The sequence below is a fragment of the Falco naumanni genome, chromosome 5, assembly GCF_017639655.2.
Source record: "Falco naumanni isolate bFalNau1 chromosome 5, bFalNau1.pat, whole genome shotgun sequence".
NCBI classification, from domain to species: Eukaryota; Metazoa; Chordata; class Aves; order Falconiformes; family Falconidae; genus Falco; species Falco naumanni.
Genome location: NC_054058.1, coordinates 24,631,116 through 24,648,090, shown reverse-complemented (window position 1 = coordinate 24,648,090; position 16,975 = coordinate 24,631,116). Strand labels below are relative to the sequence as shown.

Genomic DNA, 16,975 nt, shown 5'->3' with positions numbered 1-16,975 from the left:
TAAGATCCTAGAGATGGTGACAGTGATTTCATGATCGCCCTGACTTTCAGAGCTACTTGCAAGTATAAAACCTCACTAAAGATAAAAGAATAAAAGAAATGTAAAGTTTTAGAACACATTTCCAATTAAATTTGATCTTTGGGGGGGGGGGGGGGTGGGTGTGGACAAAGCAAAACAGAGTATCTGGAAAGTTAAATACTCTCATTTCTCAAGCATGTGTTCTTGAAACACTTTGTTTCACTGACTTCCAGCATTAAGAAACAAAAGTAAACGCTGTGGCAGAAGCCTAGATTTGAGAAATGTCGCAGAAAAAGAAGAAAATGTGGTAGAAAAATTTGGATTGTTACTGTCATTATATGGCACTATAGCTGCATCCTGGTAACATGCAATAAAACTGAGATGAATGGTTTGCTTTGAAAAGCACTTAGGTTATGGAATAAAATCACATGCATCAAAATTATGGCATAGCCTTCTGTATTGCATAATGTATTGCATAAGAGAAAATAGAGAATAGCTGTTTCACATTAATAGTTTGTCACATGGGCAGGTCATGACTGCCAACAGTGAATGAAATTTCACTGGAGAAAGCAAAACAGAAAAAAAATTTCTGATTCAGTCATCTTCAAAATCACACTTCATTCAGAGTAACTTTTCAAACTATTATTGTTCCAGGCAAGATGACTGTAACTAAAAGAGGCTTGACAGAAGAAGGATATTTTCACTATGTCAAGTGTTAGCCCTTTGGATTTAATCAAAAGATCATTTAAGTCTCTTCTCCTGTAATTTCTCAAGTATTGTCAGGCTCCCTATTTCTGTGAATTCTTCTTACAGCAATGGGCAAAAGAAGTATTTTTAATTGGCTGAGGAACTCTGGCACCGAAACTATTTTAATTACTTGTTTCTAAACATAGAATACATATAGAGTTTACTTTAATGCTTTATTAAATCTTGCTGCAATACTGAAATTTTCCATTTAGCCTAAACACAGTTTTACAGATTAAAAGAAATAAAATTGAAGGGAAAGCAAGCCCACACTCTTTATTACATTCGCCTTTTTTTAGAATGACAAAATTAAAACAACACCCACATAAAATATAATTGCCAATATCATTCCACTTCATTTTTCAGAGCCAAAGACGACAAAATCCATCATTCCCACCTCCAAGTCAGCTGCTCAGGGTTTTTTTTGGTTTTTGTTTTTGGGTTTTTGTTTTTTTTTTTTTTCATCATCCCCGCTGAGATGTCTGCTATAGCTACCTCCGCCCAGAAGAGGAGCCAGTGAGAAGAGCCGGCTGTTGGGGACCTCGCACCGAACACGTTGGGCTCAGAGGATGAACCTTGAATTTCAAGGGTACTAAGGAATGTGCTGGATCAGACACCGGGGAGGTGCTCTTTTACATAATTACCACATTTTTTTCAGTAGAAGACTGCCTCAGGCCTCCTGTGGCTGTGTGCTGATGGGCTGCAGGTCTCTTTCGCAAAGCTGTTGCTTAATTAACTAAGGGAAAATATATTTAAGGACAATGGGTGAAAGACACTTGAGTAAGAGAGGGGCTACACACAAGGTCTCATTTAAACCACATGTGTAGACCACAGGGTGGGGTTTCCCTAGCTGCAGCCTGTCTACCTTTTGCAGTAGATCATACGTGGCTGGGTGCAGACCTGGGAGCTGGTTGCCAAAGACTACTGATGATGCAAGCAGAGTTCACCTAACAGCTCTGTAGGCTTACACCACAAGGAATGATTTATCACTGTATTATTTTAGGTATATGCTCATAAAGTTACATCAGGCATCAAGCTGGAGCAAGGTTTGATACCTACTCCTACTTATCCCATCCAAAGGGTTAGTAGTAATGCAGTGGGCAGTGGAGGAAAGCAGATCTCTGCTTTAATGTAGCTCCAGAATGCAACAACAGCAATGAAGATGGAGTGGCACAGGCTGGGGTGGGTAATGGGGTCTTAGTTACCAGCCCTTGCTGGAGTTCTGCTACTGTGCTCTACTGCTCTTAACAGTATAAAGCTAGCATGGACAAGCCTGCTGATACCACAAATTAATCTTTACTCTAGTGCCTAGAGAGATGCACAAATACCTGTAGCCATTGAGTAAAGCTGACCCTGCTTGGTGTTACATGAGGTGTCGATGGTCAGTTGCTGGTGCCGTTGGTTCTGGCAGTGCAGCAGGGATGTGGCAGACTGAAGTATGAATTAAGCATTTTTTATTTGGTCACTTTTTGCTGTTAATCACATTACTCTGTTCAGCTCAGCGTTGTTTTGGAGAGTGTCTACTCTTGTGCCAATGCAGTTCAAGTGGCACACTAACAAATATACTAACTAAATTAACTTTTTCAGTGAAGGCAAGCTCTAGAAGACTTAAGCCACGCAGGATTCTTTACTGAAGAGTTGTACAATGAAGTATGTTTTGTCGTCTTTGTGAAGACTGTATCTTTTTTTTGTTTGTTGTTACAAAGACAAGTAGTACAGAAAGATGTACAGAAAACAATGGTATTCTGATTACCCTGTGGTATTAGATCTTGTACGTGAGAGATACAAGTATGTGAGAATTGCTTGGGCTGGTATTTTGTGGCTGGGGGCTGTGGAGCTCTGAAAGGGCCATTTGTGTTATGTTGTGCAGAAGGAGTTAAGGCCTCACATCAGCAACACACCAACTTCCTCTAAACTGTGGGTTTAAAAGTAACTTTAAAAAAACTATTTGAAATGCCAGTGTGTTTGCAGGGAACATATTGTTTACATAGGGAAATTTCCTAATCTTTTTTTCCTTAACATAATTTTTGGTTCGTAGTTGCCTGTAAAGCATGGTACCAAATCATTCACTCCTCCTTCGGTACATTCCCGTGGACTTCGAAAGACCACTCTTGTAAGAAGGAAAGTGTTTGGTTTTGGTTTACTAACACAAAAGAGGAACATGATATAAATAAACCAGATGACTCGTGTGTGCCGATGCTTTGTTAACCTGAAAGTTCCCGATTTGTGTAGGTGTTCGCATGGGCTCTCGCTGCTTCTCTGGCTGCTGGACAACCTCGATTCAACTGCAGCGGCTGCAGTCATGACTGAAACGACCACAGGATAACGATTGTTTTCAGGGCAAAGGCTGCAAATCTAATGTCTTTTAAATAATGGAGAGCACACGTCTACATGGCAGTTACTTGCATTTTAGGTTGCCTGGCCAATTAACGCCTCTTCAGATGACCCACACTGAGGAAACCCCAAACCCTCACTTGTTCATACAGTACTCATGTACATGGAGTTATCACTGCCCACAGTTTTAAAGAATTGTAAAGGCCGTTTGAAAACAAGAAGTTAAATGCTTAATCTATTAAACAGGTGTAACACAGGACTTGAAGAAACAAGCACCGGGCGCAGGCTCAGCGCCTTTGGAACCTCCGGCGGCCCAGGCCGCCCTGAGGGCCGGGCGGGTGCAGGTGAGGCGGGAGCGTGCCCCGCCGCCCCGGTTTGGGAAGCGCCGGCGTTGAGGGGCGGCCTCGCTGCCCCGCACCACACCGGCCCCTGGCCCGGGCCGCTGCCGGGCGCCTCCTCCCGCTCCTCCCGCCGCGGGCAGCTCTCGGCCCGCCGAGCCGCCCGTCCGCGCCGCAAACTACAACTCCCGTGACACCACGCGCGCGGCGCGGCGCACGACGGGAGCTGCCAGCTCCGCGAGGCTGCGGCGGGGGGAGGGGTGAGCCGCCTCCCCAGCGCGGGCGCAGCGCGGGCGCAGGGCGGGCGCGGAAGGGGGCGTGGCCGGCGCCGCTGCCCCTCCTCCCGCTCGCCTGTGTGTCGGTTTCGGGCTCCCGTCGCCATTTAGCGCGGAGACGTCCCCAGGGCGGCCGCGGCGGCTCCCGCTCCCTCCTCCCCGCCGCGGCGCGGGGCGCCACCCGGACTCGGCGCACCTGTGGCGGTGGCGGGCGGCCCCCGGTGAGGAGCGGCGGCGAGCCGCGGGCGGGGGGCAGGAGGAGGGTTTCCGGCGCCGTGTGAGGCGGCGGCGGCGGCCGCGGTTGGAGGGAGCGCGGCCCGGTCGCGCGCGGGCGGTGGCTGCCTGCCGGGAGGTGGAGGCCGCAGCCGCCATGGGCGCCCCTGTGAGGCGGGGCTGAGCCGCCGGGCCCCCCTTTCCCTGCCCCCTCGCTGGGGTGAGGGCGCTGGGCCTGCCCGGGCCTCCCCCTCCCGGTGCGAGTAACTGAGCGCGGCAGCTTTCTCCGCGGCCGGCGTGCGGGGCCTGTCCTGCGCTCCCTGCATCGCTTCCCGGCCCCTTCCCCCTAGGTCCTCGCTTCGGGGGGCACCCGGCCCTTCCCCGCTTTCTCTCCCGTCGCCGGGGAATAACCTCAGCGTACGCCCCTCACCTTAAAGCAGTCGGGCGAGGCACCGGCTTCTCCCCGGCCGGGGGCCCGCCTCGGGGCGCCTCCCCCCCCCGCCCGGGCCCGGCGCTTGGGTTCTTCCTCCCCTCGCCGCCCCCATCCCCGCGCCCCGTTCTCCGCTCCTGGAGCTCCATGTCGGCCCCGCTGCCGGGCTCCCCGCTGCAGGATGGATGCAGACACTGACCGGGGACCCACCCCGCCGGCCCAGCCTCCCCAGCAGCCGCCTCCCAGCTCCGCCGTAAGGAGCCCTTGGGACCCTCTCTTGCAGCTGCAACGGCAGCCGCGGACAGGCGCGCTCCCCGCTCAGTGACCGGCCCCTTCCCTCGCCTTTCCCCCCGCCGCCGCCGCCTCGCCCTAGCAGCGCTCCCCCGGGGCACGATGTCGGGGGGCGCCGCAGACAGCGGCACTCCGGCCCCTCGCTTCCTGGCTCCCCCGCCGCCGCCGCCCAAGAACGGTTCCAGCTCGGACAGCTCCATCGGGGAGAAGCTGGGAGCCGCCGCCTCCGACCACGGAGCCTCCGGGGCCGGCGGAGCAGGCGGCGGTGCGAGCAGCGGAGGCCGTAGCGAGGAGTACCGGCGCCGCCGCCACACCATGGACAAGGACAGCCGAGGGGCGGCAGCCACCGAGCACCGCTTCTTCCGCCGTAGCGTGATCTGCGACTCCAACGCTACGGCTTTGGAGCTACCCAGTTTGCAGCCCGCGGCGTCCTCGGCCCCTGTCTCGGGCGGCAGCGCCGCTCCCTTGGTCTCTCCTCCCGAGTGCGCCAGCCGGACCTCGTGCATCGCTGTCAGCGCCGCCCAGGCTCCCTCGCTGCTGCAGCAGCCGCCGCCGCCTGCCCCGCTTCCCCTCGAAGGACAGTCTACTCAGGAGCCCGCTGCCGCGAAGGATGCTGTCCCGCTGCTGCCCAAGGAGGAGGAGGACGAGGCAACCGCGCTACCCCCCACCAGCGCTGCTGGCAGCGTGACAGCTGCCAGCCGGGAATTTGAGGAGCGAAGAACGCAGCAGGAAGATATCGAAGAGCTTGAGACCAAGGCAGTGGGCATCTCCCCGGATGGCCGCTTTCTGAAGTTTGACATCGAGATTGGAAGAGGCTCTTTCAAAACTGTGTATAAAGGACTGGATACGGATACCACTGTGGAAGTCGCCTGGTGCGAGCTGCAGGTAAAATAAGTAAATAAAAATTGTGAATTACCAAAGCATAGTCACTCTCCCAGGTGCTAGGCAGTGTGCTTGAAGGAGGTAGTATCCATCAACTCGAGGTCAGCTTTATTCAGACAGGGAACCTGCAGACCTCACCTGAGGCGCTCCTTTGGAGGAAAGGTACAGCCTTTCATAGGCTTTCATAGTGTTTGTTTTTTAATTCTTTTAAATACTCTGTTCTCTGAAGAATTTTTTTAGCTTTATCATCAGAAAATGTACTACAGTTCTGTTTCTTATAACATCTTGCATTTTACGCCTCCAAAAGGTAGCGTGGGGGATTGTAACAATACTTATACACAGCTTCAGGGAAGCTGAGGGAAGATGTGTAAGTGAATGTCAACTTGAACTAGCCTTAATATTTCACAGTTTGTTTAGGTGTTTTTCTTAGAAAAGATTACTAAAATGTCTGTGAAGTTACCTTTTCATGTGTTTGTGGCAGTGGATTCTACATCACATCGTTCAGTTTTGCAAAGCTGTTTTTTTCATTCAGAGTTTTAGAGTTTGTACTTGATACAGGTACAAGGAAAGGAAGAAAGTAATTGTCTCCTTTCTGGAGCTTTAAAGAAAAAAAATAAACCCAACAAAACCAAAACAACCACAAAACCAACCCTGAAGTTTAACCTTTCCAAATGACTGGTGGATTAAACTGGACTAAAACACTGCTTGCTCTTCTACAAAGTTTCTAAGCTGAGCAGAGCCAGAGTTCTGTAGAAGCCTGGTCTAACGATGGCAAGAACGCCCTTAGTTCCATGTGAGTAGGAGCTTGTATAACAGAGACGCAGGTTGCTGTGCAACAATCTTAAAAGAAGTGGGAAGAGCTTGGAGTACCAGGAACAAATACCTGGTGTACTAGTTTGTTTTCAAAGCCTCGGCATTAAATTAAGAGGCCAGTGTTTGTTTTTTAGTGTTGGGTTTTGGTGCAATTCGTAGAGGGGTTCATGTAGTATGGCTTAATTGTTGTGTGGTGTTCCCATCCAATTTAGGGCAGACAAAAGAGCGTTGGGTCAAAATCCCAGAAGTCTTTGTGGGGTTTTTAAGGTGGTAGCTGCTCACAAGTGACTGATTACAGTAACTGCACCAAGACTTTCTTCCCCTCAAAAGCAATTTTAGATCTGTGCCAGTCAAACTGAGAGAATTTATTAAGAGACTTCTCGATTTGTATTCATACTTGCTTTTGGATGATTGCTTAAGCATTCTACCACCATCTTGGTTCATTTTATTGCCGTTACTCTATGCTTACTGACTGGGGAGGTAAGCTTCCAGTTTTCTTTGTGACTCTTAAGCATGCCCTGCTCTTCCATGCTAGCTCTCTACTTGCTGTGGTGGTCCTTTGAGCATTAATTTTAAATAAAAATGTGAAATGATCCAGTGTTGGGCTCTGCTTAAGCTTTTCATGTGCATTTTGAACTGTGATGAGATTAATAATCTGCTGAAATGGTATGACTTTTACTTGAAATGTTAATATTTGCAATTTTGGAGTTCCTTGACTTTAATCCTGGAAATCTGTTTTAATCTTCATGCTTTACCTACTGATCAGAAACTAATGTCAGCTTGGTCTCAGTCACTTCTCATGACCATTGTCCCTGTTGAAGTGTTTTGTCGTCAGTACCATGTGGACAAACTGTTTAAAGAAGCACCTTCTTGCGATAATTTAGAGAAGCTGATTTATAAAGGGCATGTTGCTGAGTTTTCAATTGATTGAAGATTTTAATGAGTAGTATTTAAAATGGCGGATTGCAGAAAGCATGAGTGAAATATTTGTGAGGGAAGTATTTGATGTTTTGCTTGGAGATGAACTATGTTACAGGAGTGCTTCGTGGGTGAAATTGTTCTGAAGGCTGTAGTTTCCTTTTTGTAAGGAGACTGCATACAAAACAACAAGTCTGAAACATATAAATTTTATAGCTGTTAAAAGTATTTGATAAAGGAGCTGGGCTTTACAGCTAGTAGAATATTTTAAGGTTAAATCCTGTCTTATTGTTTCTGTCTAGAAATAAAAGGAGGAACTTGATATTTATTGGTGTGATGGGTACATCCGCTTCTTTCTCTAGGAAAATGTAATTGTGGACAGGTTAGTGATATTCATCTTGCATGATTTGTATCAAAATACAATCTGGATTCACAAACATGTACTGAAACTTAGATGCCATTGGTTTTCCAAAATGCCATGGTTTGAGGATTGGTGTCAAAGCGTAATTGTTTTATCACAGAAATATGAATTATTTTCTTCCATGCTATATTACACTAACCATAACTAACTGATGGTTACTTTGGTTTTGAAATAATGTCCCTTAGCAATGGCAGAGCTTTTCTTCTCTGTGTTCGTGCTAGCAAGTGTAGGCATCCTAGGTGTCCCACCTCTTTAGAGTCTTCTGAGCAGTGCTACTGCAGTGCTGCTGGAATGAGGCTGCTTAGCATGATTATGTGAAGTTGTTGCTCTCATGGGTTGTCCAAAGTTGTTAAAGGTTTATCACAGTTCTTGACTGCAAGATGTATGACAAAATGAGGTGAGAACATTTTGTACTTCTGCAAAGTCTTTGGATGCGTGTTCTTGTAAGGCTTTTCTAGCATACCTAGAATGCTTCAATTTCTTTAAAAACTCTTGTTTGGAAGGAAGCTAGGGTGCCAGCAGCTTTCAGTTCAGTTAAACTACAGCGTTTCAGTATTGTAGCAAATTCTGTAGTAGGAGTCTTGTGGACAATACAGAAGACTTTGTCATGGTCTCTGTCAAAATGACTTTTTAAATGCTGAATAATGCAACTATACTCATTTTTTATGCTCTGTAGTGATAAAGTGTAAAATCTGAGAATATCGTTATGGTTCCTTTCAAAGGGGGTTTGGAGGCTGTTTATCAAATACAGTTTGGGTTCGCAAGCTGCTGCTGGTATGCTGGAGAATATTACTTCATATCCTTAAGAAGGATCTCAAACTGCCTTGTGATGCCCCTTATGCTTTATCTACTGAACAGTGGAGGAAGTGAGAGAAAGAGCTGAAATTCTTATGGGTGACCTAATGGTGTTCATAGGATCTCTAGCAAGGGAAGTCCTGGCCAAGACTCTACTTTTTCTTGATCTGTGGAAGATGGAAGATAGATTTGAAGGAATTGAGTATTTCAAGGTTGCTTATAGATGTGTAACAAAATCATAACAAAGGTGTGACTAATGGACAATCGTAGCTTACTTTGTGGCCTGTATATGAAGCAAACTTAAATATTGGATGCAGATATTTAAATGTGAAGAATGGCGGTGCTGCGAGCATAGGGGAGCTGCTAAGAGCTAAGCAGCAACTGCTGAGGACCAGTGCTCAGCTTCAGTTTCTGCAAGGAAATTGTTAATGCAGTGTTAGCCATCAGATACTTTGGTTCCCATTGTATATATTCATCTCAGCTCTAGTTATTCCGAGTCAAGTGTGCCTCCTACTGTTGTCATTAGAATGTCTCATAAATTGAATGAAGCAATAGTTAGGTTCTACCTAAACTAAATTTAAAAAATTACCAATTTTAATGGTCTTTAAGTAGGTAGAAGATGACAAAAGCCGTTACTGCTGCTGTTTTCTATTTTAATTTAAAATAACTCTTCCTGTACAGTTGTGTTACTGGTTAGTCTTTTAAAAATACATTTCTGAGCAGTGAGTCTTCTGCTACCTCTGTACAGTTCAGATAACTTCGTGACTAAAATATGATGCCTTTTCCTGTTGCATTAAGTTTATCTAGACAAAGTAATACTCTTACGCCAAAGGCGGCAAGAGTCACACAGTTGACTGTAAAAGCCAAATCTTAGTGGTGGTAATGTTTCATCGTCTGAGTCCCTGTTTCAGTTTTAGTTGACTTTAAATCAAGACTATCATTTAACTTCTGGTTTACAGAACAATACAGGGTGGTGCAGTCACTTGCTGGACTGCAAAATCTTACCTAGAATTACTGCTCTGGGTTCTGTCATTCAAATTAGTAACTTTTCAAATATGAAAGTGTACTTGATATGGAGGTAAATTGGGTTCTTTGTTGAACTGTGTATTTGGCAGGCATTTGAAGACTTAATTGTCTTTTGTTTGGACAGTGCCTTCTTTTAAGGGAAGCATGATTTAGAAACTGTTATTGGAAAGATATTTATCTTAGTTGGAAAAGCATTCCTTGTAAACTGCATGCATTGGGGAACAACACCACTTGTCTTGTATCACTCCTGTCCTAGTACTTCCTAGACAGAAAGGGTAGGTTGGTCAGTCAGCCGTTGCAGTTCATAAATGTGTTGTCTTGCTGTTAAGACACTTTGTCATTCTTACTCTGGCTTCAGTGCAGCGTTAGTCAGGTTGTTGTGCTTAATGTGGGATGCTGAAGGGGAAAAAGGAGGTTGAGGGCTGCGTCTAAAGTGGGATAGAGCTTCTGGGGGTGAGAAATGAGTTCGAGAGGTAAAAGTCGTGTAGGAAGTGTATGTTCTACTCATTACTGATTCTGAGGAGAAGCAGAATGTGAATTTGGTTATCTTTAGTTATAAATCATCTGAGCAATAAGTTAGTGTAGGTTACGTGTATGCAATTCTGTTGCGGACTGTGAACTATAGACCAAGAGTAGCAATGAAAAACCAGTTGAGAACAAACATCATGTCATAATCAGACATGAACCATGAGATTCTGTACTGCGCTCTGGTAAAAATGACAGTATAACTGGTTGCCACTTCATTATAGGAGGTAGTGAGATGCTAAATAATATTTCTGTATGTCAGAATTTTTCTGAGTGTAACAATGTATAGAAGTTAATTTAAAGCTCGCAATGTAGGGAATTGCTTGGATGTGATGTATATCTTCACTTCTGGTGACACTTTAGATTTAACTATACCTGTCTATTTTGTAGACTTGAAGCTCTATTTAATACTGATTTTTATTATTTTTTTTTTTAAGTCAGCAGACAACAATGGAATGTAGTTTCTGTGCTCTGGAGTATAGACTCCACTGCAGGCTTACCATGATAAATATCAGCTTACTGAAGTCAAAGTATAATTCTTAAAACTCTCTTTGCGTTTTGGACTGGATGAGCTGGGAGCATTTCAGAAACTGCACATTCAAGTCTGACAACCAAAAAAGGCTTTGTATCACATAACTGTGGCATCCTGTAGTCTTTTTTTTTTTTTTTTCTTCCAAAAGCTGGTTGCATATTGCTCACTAGGAGGCCTGACTGCAAAGATGCTAGTTCTGATGCACAATTGTATAGCTACGTTAAAACAAAACAGAAAGCCAGATCAAAACCTTTGTGCAGTGAGAGGAAGCTGAGGAGTGTGGACCTGGAATTCATCTGTCTGTCAAGCACTGTTGGAAAATGATTACATTCTGCTAGTTCTGGAGAAATGGTCGACATCCTGAAACAAATACACATTTTTTTTGAAAGCTCTAACTGGTTTAATTCTCAATATTTAAAAATACTTTTTATAAAACTTTTGCTGAAAGATGAAGTCTAATGCAGTATGGTGGCTTCCATGCCTACCCTGTACTTCATGTCAGTGTTTCAGATACTCTTCTGGTCTGTGAGTGTAGCCGTATGTGGCTACAGCCACTGTAACTGCAGCCGTGTGCCTCCTCTTCATGACTGGTGGGTCAGATGCATAATTGTCACAAATGTAGATTAATAAAGGTATGTGACAATCTCTGTGAACATCATTCTGTCCTTATTAGCGATTTTTATGTTCTCAGCTCTACAAATTCCAAAATGCTGTAAAACTGTACATGTATAATTGGTTTATAGCACTTTCAGGTTACACTGGATTTCCAAGTGTCTTCAATGTGCGCAAATAGGGAGCGTGAAGGCTTGGGCAGAAAAAGTCTACGTTTTCTGTTGGTTTTCAATGTTGTAGGGTAGAGTAAATTAACTGGCTTCAGATCTCTGATGTGAAATTTTCTCCTTTGGCTGAAGAGCAAAACCTAGCCATATTCCTGAGTGTTTGTGCTGTAATTGACACAATTGACAACTTGATAAATGACATGGGAAAGGAGCCAGACTAATTACCTGCAGAAGTATAAACAGTGGTCAGGCTCCCTCAGACTTTACAAAGGTGACCCTGAAAGAGAGAAGGGAGCTTTAAAGTACATTCTGAAGCTGCAGCTGTTAGGAGACCTCTACTTAGGAAAATAATCTTACCTCAAAGGGATACCACTTTTGGAGAGGGCTGTGGCTCAATTTGCAGCTGGCTGATTGGTAGGCAATAAGTATAATCAGGTAAGTACATTCTGAAAATGCATAATTTCTTATGGAAATAAACAGGTTTTTATTTATCAGTTTCAGTGGGTTTGAGAGCTGCAAGGTTAAATATTGTAGGTGAGGTTTGTTTTGGGCTGTTGTGGTTTAAAATAAAAACACTTAGTTTCAGAACCAATTGAGGGCTAAGGAAAAGTATCAGGACTTTAATCTTTCTTTGAAAGAGGGGAAGAAAATTCACCTGATAAAACTCCCTGGAGACATCCTGTATAGAATCCTTTGAGAGCTGTCTAGCAGAATAATAAATAAAACAAGCAGTAATAGATCTGTGGTAGTCTCCATGGATGCAGTTTGTGGTGCAGTGTAGATTCAGTACCTTTTGTTAGCAACATCCCTCTGGGCCACATGTATTTTCTTATTTTGTCGTGGTTTTTTTTTGTTTCATACCAGCAGCTTTTTAAACATCACAGCTCTGACTGTCACCCAGGTTTTCCATACATCATGTGACAAAGTTTGTACTAAGCAGTGGCAGTGTTAATGCTTCCTGTCATGCATCTCTTCAGAAACTCTTATTTCCTGTAAAGATTAGCTACCTTTTTTTGTTGAGATTGCTAATTAGTTTTTCTAAATCACGGTTGAGTTGAAATAAATTGACTGGTTTTTTTGTTTAATCTTTAAGTTCACATTTTCAAGCTTGTTTTAGTCTACATAATGGCTGTAACATTTGGGCGGTAAGAAAAATAACATGCAAGTTCGTGGTGCTTCTGCAGCTAGGCATATAGGACTTTCTCTTGGCAGAGCATGGTTTTGGGGAGTGGTTTTTTTTTTGTTTATAATAGTACATGCTAGAAAGTTACTATTTTTGACTCTTAAAACTTCAGATAATGATTCTGTGGTTTTAACTTGACCATATGTCTATAGCATGCCTGAAGGAATGTATGCTTGAAACAATTCATATTCTAAATAGGAAAATTTGTAGTGCTGCTTGAAAATTGATTTCTTGGAGTAGTTGAAGGCTAACATGAGCCATCTGAAAATCTTTTCAAATATGGTGTTAAAATGCTTATCCTAATAAATGAGACTCAAATTTTAGACTGGCTTCGTAAGTATTTTTGTGAAAGCTGCTTACAGTCCCCAGGACTTTATTCTGGTTGATTTTGAGAATCATTTGGGCTATATACTGAACCTTAAACAGTGTTAGAATGTCTCTAGTCAAGATACTACAGATATCCTTCTTCCTGCCTTATTTCCACCTTCTTCAGCCTGTTTAGAAATTATTATACCAGCACTTCTCAATGTATGGTTTTGGTTGCCCTCATTGTTCCCCTTGGGAGAGCTGAGGAAAGTGAAGAGGTGACTAGGACTGACTTTGTAGCTCACTTGAGGTCATCCTTGAGAAAGGGAGATACTCACTTCTTGTCTTATGGGCATATCCTGCAGAATACTCCTTAAATTCATGTTGCAAATGATAAATTTGTGTCAGTAATGTTCTGTGCTATATGATGCTATCCTTTTAACCCAAAAGGAGATCCTTGCAACAAGATCTTCACAGATATTGCCAAATCTCGGTTTTGTTTTTTTTTTTCTAGTAAGCCAGAGTAAAATAACTGGGATGCAATACAGTGACCAGAAGAATTCAGATTCAGTTCTCAGATGCACTTCTAAACATTGTCCCAGTTGTGGGTTATTGTTTTTCACCTGGTGATGACAGGTGCATTGCACATACCCAGCTTATTCTAAAGCACTTTCAGATTTGTTTGGGTAATTCCAGCCAGCACTGTGTGTTACTTTGCCTGGATCGTAAGCAACTTAACACGTGTTTGATGTATTTTTCAGCAAAGGAAGCTGCAACCTGCTAAAAATTGGACTGATTTTTTTTTTGTCTTCCATAAGCTATTTAGGTATTAATATGTATCTAAAGCAGTAAGCTGTTTTTGTGATAACTCATTCTGAGTTACTCAGAGGGACGAACTTGCAAAGTTTGGATTTATCATTTTGGGTCTAAGCAGGATCTTTGGGAATGCTACTTACATACTTGATGGCCATTTACCTTGTAACTAAAATATGTATGAGCTTTTAAGTGATGTATCAATGGCACTGGACGAATGCTTTGCCCGGGGCTGTGTGTTTTAATGTAGGGGATGGCATTTCTTTTTGTACGAGGTGTGCCAGAGAACATGATTCTGAAATAATCAGGTTCACCTATTGGCAATAGTCTGGGCAGTGATTCTCTGGCATATCTGTTCTCAGAACAGCATCGCTGTGGTGCTTTTAAAGTCTTCTAATTTTGCAAGTGGCTAGTAGGACTTCTCCTAGCCATGTTACCAGTGAGACTAAAACGAAGAGGAAGCTCTGGCAACTCTGATAACTTGCTGTGATTTGAGCCATAGTCCAGAATAGTTCTGATGCTCTCACCTCTTAATAAGCAGTCCTTGATAGAAATTTTTGACAGCTATCCACTGAATTGCTATTTTTCTACTGTAGGATAGCACATGGTGTGGAAAATAAGCTTCATTAGACCTCTTACATGAGGGAGAAGCTTTGTTGTTTCTGTTTAGCTGTTCTGGATCATATTTTTCATCTGCATGGTTTCAGCAATACCTATTTCTTTGTGTCAGTAGTTGAAGGTAGTGGGTTCTGGTTGCAGATTCGGGGCTAGCAACAGCAAGCAAGAAGCTACAAATGGAAAAATTCATTTAAGTGATTGAGAATCCAATACCCCAATTTAGAAGAATTTGAAAAGAATAGGAATACTGTTCTCTTTATATGTAATTGAGGTAAATCTGAAACAACTGTGTAGGAATGCTTAGCTAAATGGAAGATAGTGCAAAGCTGACACCAACAATTATTTTGGTGCATTTTATCTGGTTTTGGCCAGTTAAGATAGTCTCATGACCCAATTGATGGTGTTACCCAGTTTTCCTTGGACACTTCTCTCAGAGTAACACCGTGACTGGTTTCTGCTTTGCTGACTGTTGCTGGCAAGTTTATGACCCCAGTCTGAATGTATTCTGACTGCTTCTATCCTGGCAAAGACTAATGACACACAAACAATAACCCACAAATATTGCTATTAAAAGCTTCAGCAATCCAGGCTGATTATCTACAGATCTGTAAATCTGTGTATGCTTATGTAATATGCATCTGTTAATGGCAATTTCTGAACTGTTAGTTTTGCTCAAATTTTACAGAATATTACCATGTCTGTTTTCAAATCTGCTTTTTAAAGTGGGGATTTATTCTTAGAGATATTTTCCAACATAAAATTATTTTTGGTTTGTCTCCTCTTTTCAGCTGCTTACAGTATGCTTTCATTTGGTAAATGTAGGTTGTGTATCTATATAAAATTGCAAGATGCTAACTTAATGTGCTCTGTTTTACTACAGCTGATTTGGACTCTGAGCCTTTGAGTCTTCCCTAAAGAAAAAAATATTAAATGAGACTGAAGTTGAATTGGAGAGTTCTGTAGAAGTGGTCCATCCAGACAAGTATCTTACCATAAGGAATACTGTCTCAAAAGCAATTCAAGTTTTGTGTGGTGTTTTTTTTTTTTTTTATACTGCCCTCTCCGGATGTAGGATGTAGACAAGTAGAGATTTGACAGTATGTGGAATGTCCTCTGAGGACATGGTTTTTATTTGCATTTATTGTGATTTGAGGCTTAGTGAGTTATGTTTGCCAGGAACAGTGTGCTGAAAATGGAGAAGCTGCAGAAATGTCTGATATAAAAATAAGACTAAGTTTAGTTTTAAAATGTTTTTCCTGTGGTTTTTCTCTACTTCCTTTACATGCAGTTTGAGCTTTTTTCTGCAGACAAGTGGCTCAAAAGCAGAATGCATTTCAGGTTATCTGTACCTTGTGGGGGTAGCAGGCTGGAAGTTACACAGGGCACTTGAATTTGTATTTTTTTGCCTCTTGATGGCAACTGTGAGCCACTTCAGGTGATGGTGTGATTTCTTCTGTTGATCTCGTTATACAAGCCTGAACATATCCGAGTGGTTCCGTATTTACCCTCAGGAACAACAACAAGTGGAGAGCTTCTGCATTGCTGCTGAAGACCTAAATGCTGTGGTACATTAACAGATTGTGCATGGCCTATACCTGAAGATTGGTCAGAAAAAACTGTTGTTAATACTCAAAGCTTCCTCCAGGAAAATGTGCATGTGTTTCCTATGGACTCCCTCTGCTTTTGTAGGCTATGTGCTTGAATGTTGAGTGCTTTTCAGTGGTCGTGGCATCAGAAAAAAAATTTATGAGAAATCCGAGGAGGAAGAACAAGGAGTTTTGGGGTCTCAAGTTGTACTCATCTGGTGTTTGCAGAAAGTGAAAAGATCCCAAAGAATTCTAGTTCAGGTTGCATTTGTGCTTAAAGCAACTTTCATGTATGGAAAAATGTAAGTAGTTAACATCCTGTTGTTTGAGGACTGCATTTTTTTCTGTGTAGGAGAACAAAGCTTTCCACTTGCTTTAGGTAGTAATGCAGCTATTTAAGAATGGTCTTGTAGTTTGTAATTTGTTCCCTTTATCTGGGTGTTAGTAATGAAAACATTTTTGTCCAAATGAATTTCTTGATTTATTGAGGTAGTATGCATATAAAGCAAAACTTGGTACAGTCAGGTTAGACAAATATAGCTTAATATCTTATACTGTTCACTACTTTTTTTGCTTTTTTGACAGATTGATTTTTCTTATAGTTGGTGTCCCTCGAGTTTCCAAGGTGTTTGCATAGATGTATCAAATGGGATACAGGACTTGTCAAGGAACTGTGTGGGAGGGTTAAAAGAAAAAGTGCCACAACAGTAATGCACTGTAATTTGTGCTGTATCAGTGCAACTGAATTTGACTAGATGATGGTACTTAATCCAAATAGGAGAAATAACCAGTTGTCTTGTCTATAGCTTAAGACTAGGGTTCAAAAAAAGTGTTTTTCTTCCTTCTATCCACTATGAAATTTTACTTCTCAAACTTGATCAAATCCCAGAAAAATAAGCAGAATAGAAGCTTAGTTTATTGGTGTTGGAGACTCTTAAATCTTCACTACTATTGACTTAAGTAGTTTCTTCTAAAGAACTTTGAGAGTTGCAAAGGCATTTACAAGACAAAGATGAGGAATAGCAAACCCCCTTGTTTCTTAGGACATATGTGACATGAATGTTGACGTTTTGGGACCAGGCAAGTTTAAAACAATGAATTCTGAAATTTCACATTGCTATGAATGGCTAGTTCA

General features: G+C 42.9%; 1 protein-coding gene across 1 annotated transcript in view; it reads left to right on the top strand.

Moving 5' to 3' along the window:
- The first annotated feature begins 3,791 nt into the window (after nucleotides 1-3,791).
- Nucleotides 3,792-16,975, top strand: part of WNK1 (WNK lysine deficient protein kinase 1) — a 104,747-nt gene continuing 91,563 nt past the window's right edge. Inside the window, 1 exon segment of the mRNA XM_040594864.1 lies at nucleotides 3,792-5,528. Within this exon segment, the coding sequence (XP_040450798.1) occupies nucleotides 4,746-5,528 (783 nt within the window). The 5' untranslated portion in view covers nucleotides 3,792-4,745.